The sequence below is a fragment of the Oncorhynchus tshawytscha genome, linkage group LG33, assembly GCF_018296145.1.
Source record: "Oncorhynchus tshawytscha isolate Ot180627B linkage group LG33, Otsh_v2.0, whole genome shotgun sequence".
Taxonomy (NCBI): Eukaryota; Metazoa; Chordata; class Actinopteri; order Salmoniformes; family Salmonidae; genus Oncorhynchus; species Oncorhynchus tshawytscha.
Window position 1 is genome coordinate 3,622,369 of NC_056461.1, and position 14,839 is coordinate 3,637,207.

The 14,839-nt window shown below is 40.6% G+C and overlaps 1 protein-coding gene across 3 annotated transcripts; it reads left to right on the forward strand.

Annotated features, from left to right (window-relative positions):
- The first annotated feature begins 1,289 nt into the window (after positions 1-1,289).
- Positions 1,290-12,267, forward strand: LOC112230762 (alpha-N-acetylgalactosaminide alpha-2,6-sialyltransferase 6). Of its 3 annotated transcripts, none has more exons than XM_024397033.1 (7): positions 1,290-1,395; positions 2,053-2,132; positions 3,270-3,476; positions 9,683-10,101; positions 10,381-10,488; positions 10,706-10,777; positions 10,892-12,267. In XM_024397033.1, exons 2-7 carry the CDS (start codon positions 2,109-2,111, stop codon positions 11,076-11,078), a joined length of 1,017 nt encoding a protein of 338 aa, XP_024252801.1. In that variant the 5' UTR covers positions 1,290-1,395; positions 2,053-2,108; the 3' UTR covers positions 11,079-12,267. The 3 variants fall into 3 exon arrangements, with proteins under 3 accessions (XP_024252801.1, XP_024252802.1, XP_024252803.1); XM_024397034.1 differs by having other exon boundaries at positions 10,709-10,777; XM_024397035.1 differs by lacking the exon at positions 10,706-10,777.
- The last annotated feature ends 2,572 nt before the right edge of the window (positions 12,268-14,839 follow it).

A 14,839-nucleotide genomic window follows, 5' to 3' on the forward strand; every position in this document is an offset into this window, starting at 1 on the left:
CAAAATGGCCCATTATTCATATCTAATTGTTTGCGAAACGTACAACCCAGAAATTGCTCAGTCATCATGATTATCATATTCTTATGCCATACATAATATACTGTATATATTGTATGAGCTGACAGTGCTGTAAATTATATGCAATAATAAAACCCACCAGCTATTAGACAAGAAATCCCTGGCATTTCCACTGCAGTGATGAAATGTTGATGATGCAACCCAGCTAGCACACAACATTCTGTGGACCATATGTTTCAGAGCTTGTTGAGAGCATGCTTGTCCTATGGTTATTTTGCATACAACCTTCCCCACAACGTTCTAGAAATGGTGCAGTATACTTGATTAGCTTCGGACCATTCTCAGCACATTTTAAGGAATGTTATTTTATCGGTATTTCATTACTTCTAGGAATGTTGTCCAACTGGTTTGACATTGGGAATGTTCTTAAATAGGTAAGAGAACATTAGCAAACAATGTTCTTCTGTGGGAATTTCAGTCTTTCAGCATAACATTTTCTGCAGGTTTTGTCAAATTTAATCCACTTTAAATTCAGACTGTAAAACAACAAAATGTGAAAAGTCAATGGTTGTGAATACTTTTAAAATGCCATTCTCAGCGTCAACAAAACTCTTAAGTGTGTTGGCCGCGCCCACTAATTGGCCACACCTGATCTTAATGAGTGCTCGTTTCCTTTGAAATGTGGTCTGTTTGAATAGACTTAAATTAACACCTTTGTATGAGTTTTAAAAAACATGTCATGCTAGTTCCATGCTGGCGGCGCAGTGGACTAATTCTATGGATAGAGAACAGAAGAACATTGATTTAAATCTCACTGATGCCATGCCACAATAAACAATGTGTTTGCATGATTAATGCCTAACCAAATTAATTTGTGCTTGGAGTTCAAAGCAGTTAACCTAAACTAAGCTAGCAGTGTTATTAAGTCTTACTGAAACATTCTGTGAAAGTTAAGGAAGTTATTAAAAACCTATATACTTTAAATTTAGTTCAAAACGTTCAAAACATTCACAACATTTAGAGAATAATCTCATAACGTTATTTAATTACCTCCAATAACCTATAATTTCCATTCTCAGACGTTAATAAAACTTTCAGGGAACCATAGTAAAAATTTCTCAGAACCTCCCTGCACCTAAAAATTAAGTTCCAAGAACAGGTGGGAATTTTCACTTCTGTTCTCAGAATGTTCTATGACTTCTTTCCCAGAACCAATGGGAAACCAAAAACGAACGTTCCAACAACTTCCAATTAACAATATGTGCTAGCTGGGGAGCCAGTCCCCTCCTACAATTGTGCAGGAAGATGGTGCAAGCGCTGACAGATCAAACGTCAATGGTGCACGGACGGATCTCATATGGATAAAACTCTGAGTTGGTAAGCAACCCTCATTTTCATTGCATTTTGTCATTAATCCACTGTTATTGTTGAATGACCGCCATTTTCCGCTATTATGGTTTAAAATAAAGCTATTTATGGTGTCAACACGAATCGTCTCTGATGTCTGGCTGCGTGAGAGGTGAGGCAACTGGTTTAGGAAAATTGTCATGTCTCCCATAGTGATAGCTTTATTCTATTGGATTGTAATGTTTAATATGTTTTGACAGGCTCGGATTAACAGTTTTGTTCAAACAGATTTCAGTGCGCTAAAATGAAATGTGGGCGCAACAAATATCCCTTTCTATTTAAACCAAGGGTGTTTGTTTTGATAAACCACTGCACCTGTTCTGTAAAACAGATAGGGCCTAGAATGATTTATGTTATCATTCGGAATTACACACTTCTCAAGAATTTGGCAACCAATGTTTTTTATTTTCCTTATTTTTTTGCAATGCAATAAACACTAGATTATTCTGCAGCACAATATATGGCTTTTGTATTATTTCCCATGACAATTGTGACCAACAACAGGATTAGTGACATGGTATTGACAATATAAGCACACGCACATAGCAGCCTATGAAAGATTTGTAGCCTATGAAAGCAGCCTATGAAATAGTGTGTATTCACTATGGATCATCTGACTCTTGACAGGGGTGGTGACCAGAAAAGCACATAACATGTGATGTCGCTCAGCCTGATCTAGAAGCATGGGGCTGAGGCTAGTTGACAAGGTAAGTTAATTCTGAGTATTGATACACCCTCAGTTACTGTTCATAAATATAACTACAAGGCACCTGAAATGCTTATTTCTAGAGTCAATGAACTGTTTTTGTAGAATTTGCTATCAAGTATAATTACTGATGAACTATCCATAATAGGCCTATGTTTTGTACAATTTTATAGCATAACATTATCTATGTTGCATATGGTGCAAAGATGCAAAATAAACCTAAACTTGACATACAGTGTATTTGGAAAGTATTCAGACCCCCTTTTTCACATCTGAATGCCAAGCGTCACATCTGGAGGAAACCTGGAACCATGCCCACGGTGAAGCATGGTGTTGGCAGCATCATGCTGTGGGGATGTTTTTCAGCGGCAGGGACTGGGAGACCAGTCAGTATCAAGGGAAAGATGGATGGAGCAAAGTACAGAGAATTCCTTGATGAAAACCTGCTCCAGAGTTCTCAAGACCTCAGACTGGGGTGACGGTTCACCTTCCAACAGGACAACGACCCTAAGCACACAGCCAAGACGATGCAGGAGTGGCTTTGGGACAAGTCTCTGAATATCCTTGAGTGGCCCAGCCAGAGCCTGGACATCTCTGGAGAGACCTGTAAATAGCAGTACAGTGACACACCTCATCCAACCTGACAGCGCTTGAGAGGATTTGCAGAGAAGAATGGGACAAACTCCTCAAATACAGGTGTGCCAAGCTTGCGGTGTCATACCCAAGAAGACTCAAGGTTGTAATTGCTGGTGAAGGTGCTTCAACAAAGTACTGAGTAAAGGGTCTGAATATTTATGTAAATATAATATTTCAGTTAAAATATTAGTTTTTTATTTAACAATTTAATCAATTTTAGAATAAGGCTGTAACATAACAAAATGTGGAAAAGTGAAGGAGTTTGAATGCACTAAGTCATGCACTAAGTCACCAGTGGGATTTGATTTTTTTTTACTGAAAGTCAGATCGACAACAAAGCACTAACATTGATCTCGGCACCCAGAACCAAATACAGTGTACACGCTGGCCAGTTAATCAATTTGTTACCTTCCTGTAATAGTCTGTCACTAAAGAGTAACAAACAACACAGCAATAACTATTGATGTATATCATTTACATGTACCCCCCTCATCTTTTCCAGCAAGGGCAGCAGAGCCAGAAGACGGTGATCTTCGGAGCCATCTTCCTCCTTATGACCCTCCTCATTCTCTATAGCTCCAACAGTGGCAACGACATCAGCCCCTTATACAGTCCCTTCAGGGCGTCCACGCCTCATCACGCCATCAAGGTCACCGACCTCAAGAAATGGGCAGGGAAGGAGGGCTATGTTGCTGTCTATGGAAACAAGGTAACTCACACTCACATTCTATGGAACATCTATTTAATCCTGGAGACCTGGTCAAGAAGGCCACCCTAATATAAAACACATGGGAGCTCAACCAAAAATATATATATTTTTCAATATATTGTACATGGGGCAGAACAAGTATTTAATCAGAACATGCAGTACACTACAAACAGGTAGTGGAGAGCGGCGCAAATTGAACCGTCTAGAGAAATATAGTATGGTTTCTAACAAAGATATCTACATATTTCAGGATGTTGTGTGTCCCTCAAGAATTAATGTAAACATTACAGGTAAGTTGAGCTGTGGAACAGGGTAAGTTCAGCTGCCTAGAAGTGTCAGTACAGAATTGAGTATTACCACTACCTTTTTAAATCAATGTATATCTTTATTTCCCAAACAATTTAACACAATCCAAACCACTTTTTGTCTTTTTAATAGTTTGAAGCATATTTTAACACTGGCTTACTACGTAACAAACACTTTGTACTTGGCTCAACTTACCCTATGGCCATTGGCTCAACTTACCCTATGGCCATTGGCTCAACTTACCCTATGGCCATTGGCTCAACTTACCCTATGGCCATTGGCTCAACTTACCCTATGGCCATTGGCTCAACTTACCCTATGGCCATTGGCTCAACTTACCCTATGGCCATTGGCTCAACTTACCCTATGGCCATTGGCTCAACTTACCCTATGGCCATTGGCTCAACTTACCCTATGGCCATTGGCTCAACTTACCCTATGGCAAACATTTACTATATTAGCCCACACAGTTACAAGTCATACTTGAGTAAAGTAAAGCTACCTTAATAGAAAATGACTAATTTTAAAATACTACTTGAGTAAAAGTCTAAAAGTATTGGTTTTTAAATATACATAAGTATCAAAAGTAAATGTCATTGCTAAAATATCTTAAGGATAAGTGTAAAAGTATAAATAATTTAAAATTGCTTATACCACAATGTTTTATGTATTTATTGATAGCCAGATGCACAGTCCAATGCTCAGACAATTTACAAATCAAATATTTGTGTTTAGTGAGTCTGCCAGATCAGAGGAAGTAGGGATGACCATGAATGTTCTCTTGATATGTGTGTGAGTTTGACCATTTTCCTAAGCATTCAAAATGTAACGAATACTTTTGGGTGTCTAGGAAAATATAAGGAGTAAGAAGTCCATTTTCTTTAGGAATGTAGTGATGTAAAAAGTTGTAAAATATTAATGACTAAAGTATTTCTACTTAAGTGCTTTACACCACTGCAAGGATGCACTTTCATGCCAGGTTTAGGACCTCATTGAAGCTTATAGAGACCCCAACTGATGTACAGAACAATCTTAAAATGATCTACTTTAGTTTTTATACAAGCATCATAAAACCTCTATCAAATTTTTGGGACCTAACTTGCTTATCACTCTTTCCATGTGATCTTATCCTTCAGACTCTATGGAATGATGACCTCTTCCTAAATATTTGGTCAAATTATTACTTTTATGTAACAATCAGTATAACATATTAATGTAATCCCACCCACAAGCCTAAAAACATTACTATTTGCTTCCCCCAAAGGGCTCAAATCATCTGGGTCAAGTCAGCTATTTTTAGGGCACCTCCAGTAGTCTAGGTGTAATTTGAACCCTGTTCCCGCTCACACTTGCGGCATCAAATTGTATCGGTGGATACATTCTTTTTTTTTAACACTGGTTAAATGTAGCTATGTACTGCGTGATTCATAGACTCAATCATGCACAGCCCAAAAACAAAACATGCATTTATTTTTAAGAACATCCCAAGTCCAAAATGAATCAAAACTTCACTGTCCCTAGTGGAAAGCTGTTGCACAGTCCATACAACTGTGTTCATATAGCTGTGTAGAATTGTGGTGTGCTTGTTTACAGTACATGTGCAGTGTGTGTTCATATTTGTGCATGGGTCTTTCATTAAATGAGTCCCTTTTGTGTAGTGTAACTTGGTGGGGTGGGGGGGACGTTCAACTCAACGCACATGTTCAACTTAATAATCAAAATGTGTTCCCATCTCAAGAGATACAATAAAAGTGCCTATAATGTGCCAAATAAAGTAGCAGGGTTGACTTAAAATCAGCTGCAAATCCCCTTGTGACAAGGGAATGGAAGCTTCCCAGCTAGCACATTTGGTTCCTTGGAAGTTGTGGGAATGTTTTTGGTTTCCTGTTGGTTCTGGGAACGAAGCCATACGTTTCCTGACCAACAAAACATGTTTTATACGTTCTGAGAACGCAAGGTAAATTTCAGCTGTTCTGGGAATGTAAATTTTTAGGTTGCAGGGAGGTTTCATTAACGTTTGAGAATGGAAATTACAGGTTGTTTTGAAGGTAATGAATGTTCTGAGAACATGTTTCAATAAGACTTAATAATACTGCTAGCTTAGTTTGGGTTAAGTGTTTTGAACTCCAAGCACAGACACATGGAAATTAATTTGCTTTGGCATTAATCATGTAAACACTTCTATTGTGTTCTCTATGCATGGAATTAGTCAACTGAGCCACCAGGATGGAGCCTGCATGCCATCTTTATTTAACTCATACAAAGCTGTTCATTTTTGTCTATTCAAACAGACCCCATTTCAAAGGGAAAAAAGCACTCATTAGGATCAGGTGTGGCTGAATTTAGTGGGCGCGGCCAACACTTAGAATGAGAGTTAAGTTGTTAAGTGTGTTTTGTTGACGCTGAGAATGGAATGTAAGATTTTAACCTTTTTGGGATAGAGGGCAGCATTTTCACTTTTGGATGAATAGCGTGCCCAGAGTGAACTAACTCCTACTCTGTCCCAGATGCTAATACATGCATATTATTATTAATATTGGATAGAAAACTCTGAAGTTTCTAAAACTGTTTGAATGATGTCTGTGAGTATAACAGAACTCATATGGCAGGTGAAAACCTGAGAAAAACCCAACCAGGAAGTGGGACATCCTGAGGTTTGTAGTTTTTCAAAGCTTGGCCTGCCGAATACACATTGAGATATGGATGAGGTTGCACTTCCTAGGGCTTCCACTAGATGTCAACCATCTTTAGAAACTGATTTGAGGATTCTACTATAAAGGAGGGGCTCATGAGACCTCTGAGTCAGTGGTCTGACAGAGAGCCTTGGTCTCATGACGCGCGCTCCCGACAGGGTTACTTCTCGTTCCAGTGCTTTTCTGAAGACAAAGGAATTCTCCGGTTGGAACATTATTGATGTTTTATGTTAACATCCTAAAGATTGATTCCATACATCGTTTGACATGTTTCTAAAGGACTAACAGAACTTTGAGTTTTTGTCTGGATGAAGTGCCTGCGCCTCATGAAGATGGATTACTGGGCTGAACACGCTAACAACAAGTGGCTATTTGGATTCCTGGGAGTGCCTTCTGATGAAGATCGTCAAAGGTAAGTGAATATTTATGGTGTTTCTAAGTTTGTTTATTCCAAAATGGCGGATATTCCTTTGGCTGTTTTGGGTTCTGAGCACCGTTCTCAGATTATGCTTTTTCCATCAAGTAAAAAAAAAAATCTGACATAGCGGTTGCATTAAGAAGTCTAGCTTTAATTCTGTGAATAACACTTGTATCTTTTATCAATGTTTATTATGAGTATTTCTGCAAAATCACTGGATGTTTTGGAATCAAAACATTACTGCACGTAAGGCGCCAATGTAAACTCAGATTTTTGGATAAAACTATGCACATTATCGAACAAAACATACATGTATTGTGTAACATGCGTGTCATCTGATGAAGATCATCAAAGGTTAGTGATTAGTTTTATCTATTTCTGCTTTTTGACTTATCTTTGGCTGGAAAAATGGTTGTTTTTTTCGACTTGGCTATGACCTAACATAATCATATGTTGTGCTTTAGCTGTAAAGCATTTTTTAAATCGGACGCGATGGGTAGATTAACAAGATGTTTATCTTTCATTTGTTGTATTGGACTTGTTAATGTGTGAAAGTGACATTTAAAAAAAAAAAAAAAGAATTTCACGTGCTGCCTTTTCAGTGGAATGTTGCGCTAGAAAGGTTAAATAACATTCTTAGAATGTTCTTTGAATGTTACCAATGTTTTTATGGAAGTTTCTCAAAACATTACTTTAAATAGAACCCCATGAGAGAATGCTATGCTGAAGTACTGAAATTCCCACCTACAGTGCATTCGGAAAGTATTCAGACCCTTTAACTTTTTCAAAATGTTGTTATGTTACAGCCCTATTCTAAAACGTATTACAATTTTTTTTCTCATCGACACAGTACCCCACAAAAAAACGGAAATATCGAATTTACTTAAGTGTTCAGACCCTTTACTCAGTACTTTGTTGAAGCACCTTTGGCAGCGATTACAACCTCAAGGCTTCTTGGGTATGGTGCTACAAGCTTGTCACCTGTATTTGGGGAGTTCCTCCCATTCTCTGCAGATCCTCTCAAGCTCTGTCAGGTTGAATGGGGAGCATCACTGCACAGCTATTTTCAGGTCTCTCCAGAGATTTTCGATCGGGTTCATGTCCAGGCTCTGGCTAGGCCACTCAAGGACCTTGAGCCTTGCCTCGACACAATCCTGTCTCAGCGTTACAGACAATTCCTTCAACCTCACGGCTTGGTTTTTGCTCTGACATGCACTGTCAACTGTGGGTCCTTTTTATATAGACAGGTGTGTGTCTTTGCAAATTATGTCCAATTAATTGAATTTACCACAGGTGGAGTCCAATCAAGTTGTAGAAACATCCCAAGGATGATCAATGGAAACAGGATACACCTGAGCTCAATTTCGTGTCTCATAGCAAAAGGTCTGAATACTCATGTAAATAGGGTATGTGTTTTTTATTTTATAAATTTGCAAAAATGTCTAAACCGGTTTATTACTTTGTCATAATGGGGTATTGTGTGCAGATTGAGGATACATTTTTTATTTGATCAATTTTAGAATAAGGCTGTAAAAAAATGTTCAAAAACATTATGGACTAGGCTAGCTAGGTTGTTGTGTGCAACAGGGAGGAGCATGGGTTTCTTAAAGCTTGTGAGGGGCAACTGTCTATGGGTTTCTTAAAGCTTGTGAGGGGCAGCTGTCTGTCTGTGGGTTTCTTAAAGCTTGTGAGGGGCAGCTGTCTGTCTGTGGGTTTCTTAAAGCTTGTGAGGGGCAGCTGTCTGTCTATGGGTTTCTTAAAGCTTGTGAGGGGCAACTGTCAATGGGTTTCTTAAAGCTTGTGAGGGGCAGCTGTCTGTCTGTGGGTTTCTTAAAGCTTGTGAGGGGCAGCTGTCTGTGGGTTTCTTAAAGCTTGTGAGGGGCAACTGTCTGTCTGTGGGTTTCTTAAAGCTTGTGAGGGGCAGTTGTCTGTCTGTGGGTTTCTTAAAGCTTGTGAGGGGCAGCTGTCTGTCTGTGGGTTTCTTAAAGCTTGTGAGGGGCAGCTGTCTGTGGGTTTCTTAAAGCTTGTGAGGGGCAGCTGTCTGTGGGTTTCTTAAAGCTTGTGAGGGGCAGCTGTCTGTGGGTTTCTTAAAGCTTGTGAGGGGCAGCTGTCTGTCTGTGGGTTTCTTAAAGCTTGTGAGGGGCAGCTGTCTGTCTGTGGGTTTCTTAAAGCTTGTGAGGGGCAGCTGTCTGTCTGTGGGTTTCTTAAAGCTTGTGAGGGGCAGCTGTCTGTCTGTGGGTTTCTTAAAGCTTGTGAGGGGCAGCTGTCTGTCTGTGGGTTTCTTAAAGCTTGTGAGGGGCAGCTGTCTGTCTGTGGGTTTCTTAAAGCTTGTGAGGGGCAGCTGTCTGTCTGGGTGAAAGGGTTGACGTGCTATGCTCGACCCACTAAATTTTACACCACAAAACACCAGTAGAAACACCTCACCTGCTTTTATGATTTGACTATTAGATGTTAAATGTTTCATTTGAAAATCTTTAAAATATATATATATTATAATGAGAGTTTTGGGGGCTACGTGGGTTAAAATCTTCCTGAGAAATCAGAGTGCACATAGGGACATTTTGGCAAGTCATTGTTCATATAAAAATCAGATGTATTGCATTTTGCATGTGGTCTATATTAAAGGGCACTTCATTTAATATAGCGGGCTTTTAAAATCCAATATTGGTGCACAATTTCTACTTGAATATCAAATGGATAAACGGGACTCATTTAATGGAACGACCCGCATGAGAGAGAGAATTATATACTGTATATATTTTCTGACATTTTCTCCATTCTCCCTCCAGAATATGACCCTGCACTGCCACCACTGTGCTCTGGTGACCAGCTCCAGCCACGTACTGGGCAGCGGGGCCGGACCGGAAATCGACCACACCCAGTGCGTGATCCGCATGAACGACGCCCCCACCACAGGGTTCGAGCGTGACGTGGGCAACCGGACCACTCTCAGAGTGGTGGCCCACTCCAGCGTGTTCAGGGTGGTCAGGCGGCCCACCGAGTTTCTCAACCACACGGACCATAAAGCAAACTCTGCGGTCATATTCTGGGGACCGCCCACCAAGATTGGTAGAGAGGCTAAAGGAACGCTGTACCGTCTGATCCAGAGAGTGAGCATGACCTACAGTAACCTGTCCAGCTTCACAATCACGCCCAGCAAGATGCATAAGTTTGATACACTCTTTCAGAAAGAGACTGGGCGAGACAGGTGGGTAAAAGGGATGAAGGTGGAGATGAGGATGGAACAATGGGGATGATGCTAAATTAATTCAGTTTCATGAAATTTCAATTCAATACGGGAATTCGGCTTCAATTGATGAATCAAATTCTAATTGAATTCTAATTACATTTCTTAATGATGATGATCACAACATGAGGATTTTCCTGGCATCTAATGATAGAAATGCCCCTATCAAGAAATACAAAAGCTTTCTTAATATATATTTTTTTCTCACTAACATTTTTATCCTACGGTTTCCTTCCAAAGAGCGAAGTCTCAGTCCTGGTTGAGCACTGGCTGGTTCACCATGGTGATCGCCATAGAGATGTGTGACAATATTAAAGTGTACGGGATGGTTCCACCCAGTCACTGTGGGTGAGTATGAACAAAGGCTAAACATAACGATAAATCGCTAACAGCAATCTATCAATCACTTAAATCAAACTATTACATTGTGTAATCCTAAATGTGTTCAGTGAGCAAATGGTTAATCTATAATACTGATTATTATGAAACCATTGTCTGCAATTGACAGGATTGCTTTCATATACACAATGTAATATTATGTATTATGATTGTGTTTCTATGAAAGAAGCATGACGAAGACTTTTGGGTCGAAACGTTGCACTGTAAAACAGCGAGGGGAGCATTCGACAGTGTGCGGGTATCTATCTTTCTTGTCTACAAAGGAGCCATAGAGTAATTGCTACCCATTATGTATGCTGATTGTCTTGGAGCACATTGTCAATGTAGTCATTTGTAGCACCCCTTCTCCTAGAAAAAAGCCCCAGCCCAAGAAGATGCCCTACCACTACTACAAGCCCAGGGGCCCAGAAGAGTGTGTCACCTACCTGCAGAACGAGAAGGGCCGAAAGGGGCCCCACCATCGGTTCATCACGGAGAAACAGGTGTTCGCACACTGGGCCAAGCAGTATAATATCAGCTTCACTCACCCCACATGGTGAGATGACTGGTTCCTCTCACAAGGTATGCCCCCTTCTCTGAATAGTAGTCATTTTTCTTGGGAATTACTGTAGCCCTGTGATGACTTGAAGGAAATACAGGAAGTATTTCTTTCACATATGAAGCTGTGGGCTTGGTTTGTAACAAATAATATAAATTAGAAATGTGTTTTTTATTTTACAAAGCTAGCTACAAAAAAAGTGTACAATCTAAGTTTTACAGGAGTTAATTCTGTTTTTCTGTGTACAGTAGAAAATGAAATTCCACACTCCACATTCCACACAGAAAAAAACTAACTCCTGGAAACCGTAGATTTTTATGCTTTTTTTTAATAGCTAGTTTGGTAAAATAAAAAACACATTTCTAATTATAGGGCAACTGATGTTTAATGTAAATATAAACAAACAAAAAATATTTTTACATGTTTCTAATGTTTGTTTTAAAAACGTCCTCAAAAGCAAATGTTATAATATCAACTTTCTCATACTGAGGGGAGATTGTATTATCCTGACGTTAAAGCAAATCATTTCAGAGACAGATGCTTATAGACAGTATGGCTCAAATTAAGTGACATGTTTGTTGCATTACGTTATCCAATCAAACCATGTGTGGCTTCCACCTAACACAGTAAAAATACCAACATCAGAACACTTTAAGCTTACAATTATAGCACTGTAGGTTGGCTCGTGCGAACCCAATGGAATCATAACATTCCTGTTGAATGTAGGGGTGTGTGAGATTTAAGGCATTCACACAACTGTGCTGTACTTGATGCAGAGTTTATTTTATCCTGTCAAACCATGACACAAACAAACATTGTCTCGTCATCTTTGACCCTTTACCTCTGTGACATCCTGAGGCATGCAGCTGTTGGAGTCTGAACGATCCAAAAGAATGTATTGCGTTATTTATTGTTAGCATTGTGCTGATTGACTTGTTATTCTTCATGAATGTTCTGTAATGTGTCTTGAGAACAAATAACATTTGAAAAAAAATGCATGTACATGCCGTTTAAATGTGCATGGAATCCTATACACAGGGATAGTAGAAACATACGACAAAAGGGTAACAGTGGATATACATGGAACGCACCTACTGACCTGATACAAAAGACCAGGAGTACCACCAAGAACATCTTATGGTTCTTCACTTGTGCTGTGATCTATCCTTGAATAAAAAATGCTGATGGTACAGAATGTCCATTCATTTGATCCCAGAAGTATATAAAAGGTGTGAACTATTAGTCCTTTTGACTTCCTTTCAGTGATGGTTTGTCAGTGGCCACTTCCTGTTTCGAACCTTTGGCCTTGTCTGGAAATGTGGCTGCGATTTTCTTCCTCAGGCTGGACATCGAGATCAAGATGGCCTCCTGTGGAAAAGACACTGGGTGGATAAAGACAGGTCAGGTTGAACTCCCAGCTGATATAATGAAAGATAACAGGCCCGGAGTGGAAAAGACACTGGGTGGATAAAGACAGGTCAGGTTGAACTCCCAGCTGATATAATGAAAGATAACAGGCCCGGAGTGGAAAAGACACTGGGAACTGGATAAAGACAGGTGGAAAAGACACTGGGTTGAACTGAACCCAGCTGATATAATGAAAGATAACAGGCCCGGAGTGGAAAAGACACTGGGTGGATAAAAAGAGGTTGAACTCCCAGCTGATATAATGAAAGATAAAGAGTGGAAAAGACACTGGGTGGATAAAGACAGGTCAGGTTGAACTCCCAGCTGATATAATGAAAGATAACAGGCCCGGAGTGGAAAAGACACTGGGTGGATAAAGACAGGTCAGGTTGAACTCCCAGCTGATATAATGAAAGATAACAGGCCCGGAGTGGAAAAGACACTGGGTGGATAAAGACAGGTCAGGTTGAACTCCCAGCTGATATAATGAAAGATAACAGGCCCGGAGTGGAAAAGACACTGGGTGGATAAAGACAGGTCAGGTTGAACTCCCAGCTGATATAATGAAAGATAACAGGCCCGGAGTGGAAAAGACACTGGGTGGATAAAGACAGGTCAGGTTGAACTCCCAGCTGATATAATGAAAGATAACAGGCCCGGAGTGGAAAAGACACTGGGTGGATAAAGACAGGTCAGGTTGAACTCCCAGCTGATATAATGAAAGATAACAGGCCCGGAGTGGAAAAGACACTGGGTGGATAAAGACAGGTCAGGTTGAACTCCCAGCTGATATAATGAAAGATAACAGGCCCGGAGTGGAAAAGACACTGGGTGGATAAAGACAGGTCAGGTTGAACTCCCAGCTGATATAATGAAAGATAACAGGCCCGGAGTGGAAAAGACACTGGGTGGATAAAGACAGGTCAGGTTGAACTCCCAGCTGATATAATGAAAGATAACAGGCCCGGAGTGGAAAAGACACTGGGTGGATAAAGACAGGTCAGGTTGAACTCCCAGCTGATATAATGAAAGATAACAGGCCCGGAGTGGAAAAGACACTGGGTGGATAAAGACAGGTCAGGTTGAACTCCCAGCTGATATAATGAAAGATAACAGGCCCGGAGTGGAAAAGACACTGGGTGGATAAAGACAGGTCAGGTTGAACTCCCAGCTGATATAATGAAAGATAACAGGCCCGGAGTGGAAAAGACACTGGGTGGATAAAGACAGGTCAGGTTGAACTCCCAGCTGATATAATGAAAGATAACAGGCCCGGAGTGGAAAAGACACTGGGTGGATAAAGACAGGTCAGGTTGAACTCCCAGCTGATATAATGAAAGATAACAGGCCCGGAGTGGAAAAGACACTGGGTGGATAAAGACAGGTCAGGTTGAACTCCCAGCTGATATAATGAAAGATAACAGGCCCGGAGTGGAAAAGACACTGGGTGGATAAAGACAGGTCAGGTTGAACTCCCAGCTGATATAATGGAAAAAACTGGGTGGATAACAGGCCCAGGATATAATGAAAGATAACAGGGAAAAGACACTGGGTGGATAAAGACAGGTCAGGTTGAACTCCCAGCTGATATAATGAAAGATAACAGGCCCGGAGTGGAAAAGACACTGGGTGGATAAAGACAGGTCAGGTTGAACTCCCAGCTGATATAATGAAAGATAACAGGCCCGGAGTGGAAAAGACACTGGGTGGATAAAGACAGGTCAGGTTGAACTCCCAGCTGATATAATGAAAGATAACAGGCCCGGAGTGGAAAAGACACTGGGTGGATAAAGACAGGTCAGGTTGAACTCCCAGCTGATATAATGAAAGATAACAGGCCCGGAGTGGAAAAGACACTGGGTGGATAAAGACAGGTCAGGTTGAACTCCCAGCTGATATAATGAAAGATAACAGGCCCGGAGTGGAAAAGACACTGGGTGGATAAAGACAGGTCAGGTTGAACTCCCAGCTGATATAATGAAAGATAACAGGCCCGGAGTGGAAAAGACACTGGGTGGATAAAGACAGGTCAGGTTGAACTCCCAGCTGATATAATGAAAGATAACAGGCCCGGAGTGGAAAAGACACTGGGTGGATAAAGACAGGTCAGGTTGAACTCCCAGCTGATATAATGAAAGATAACAGGCCCGGAGTGGAAAAGACACTGGGTGGATAAAGACAGGTCAGGTTGAACTCCCAGCTGATATAATGAAAGATAACAGGCCCGGAGTGGAAAAGACACTGGGTGGATAAAGACAGGTCAGGTTGAACTCCCAGCTGATATAATGAAAGATAACAGGCCCGGAGTGGAAAAGACACTGGGTGGATAAAGACAGGTCAGGTTGAACTCCCAGC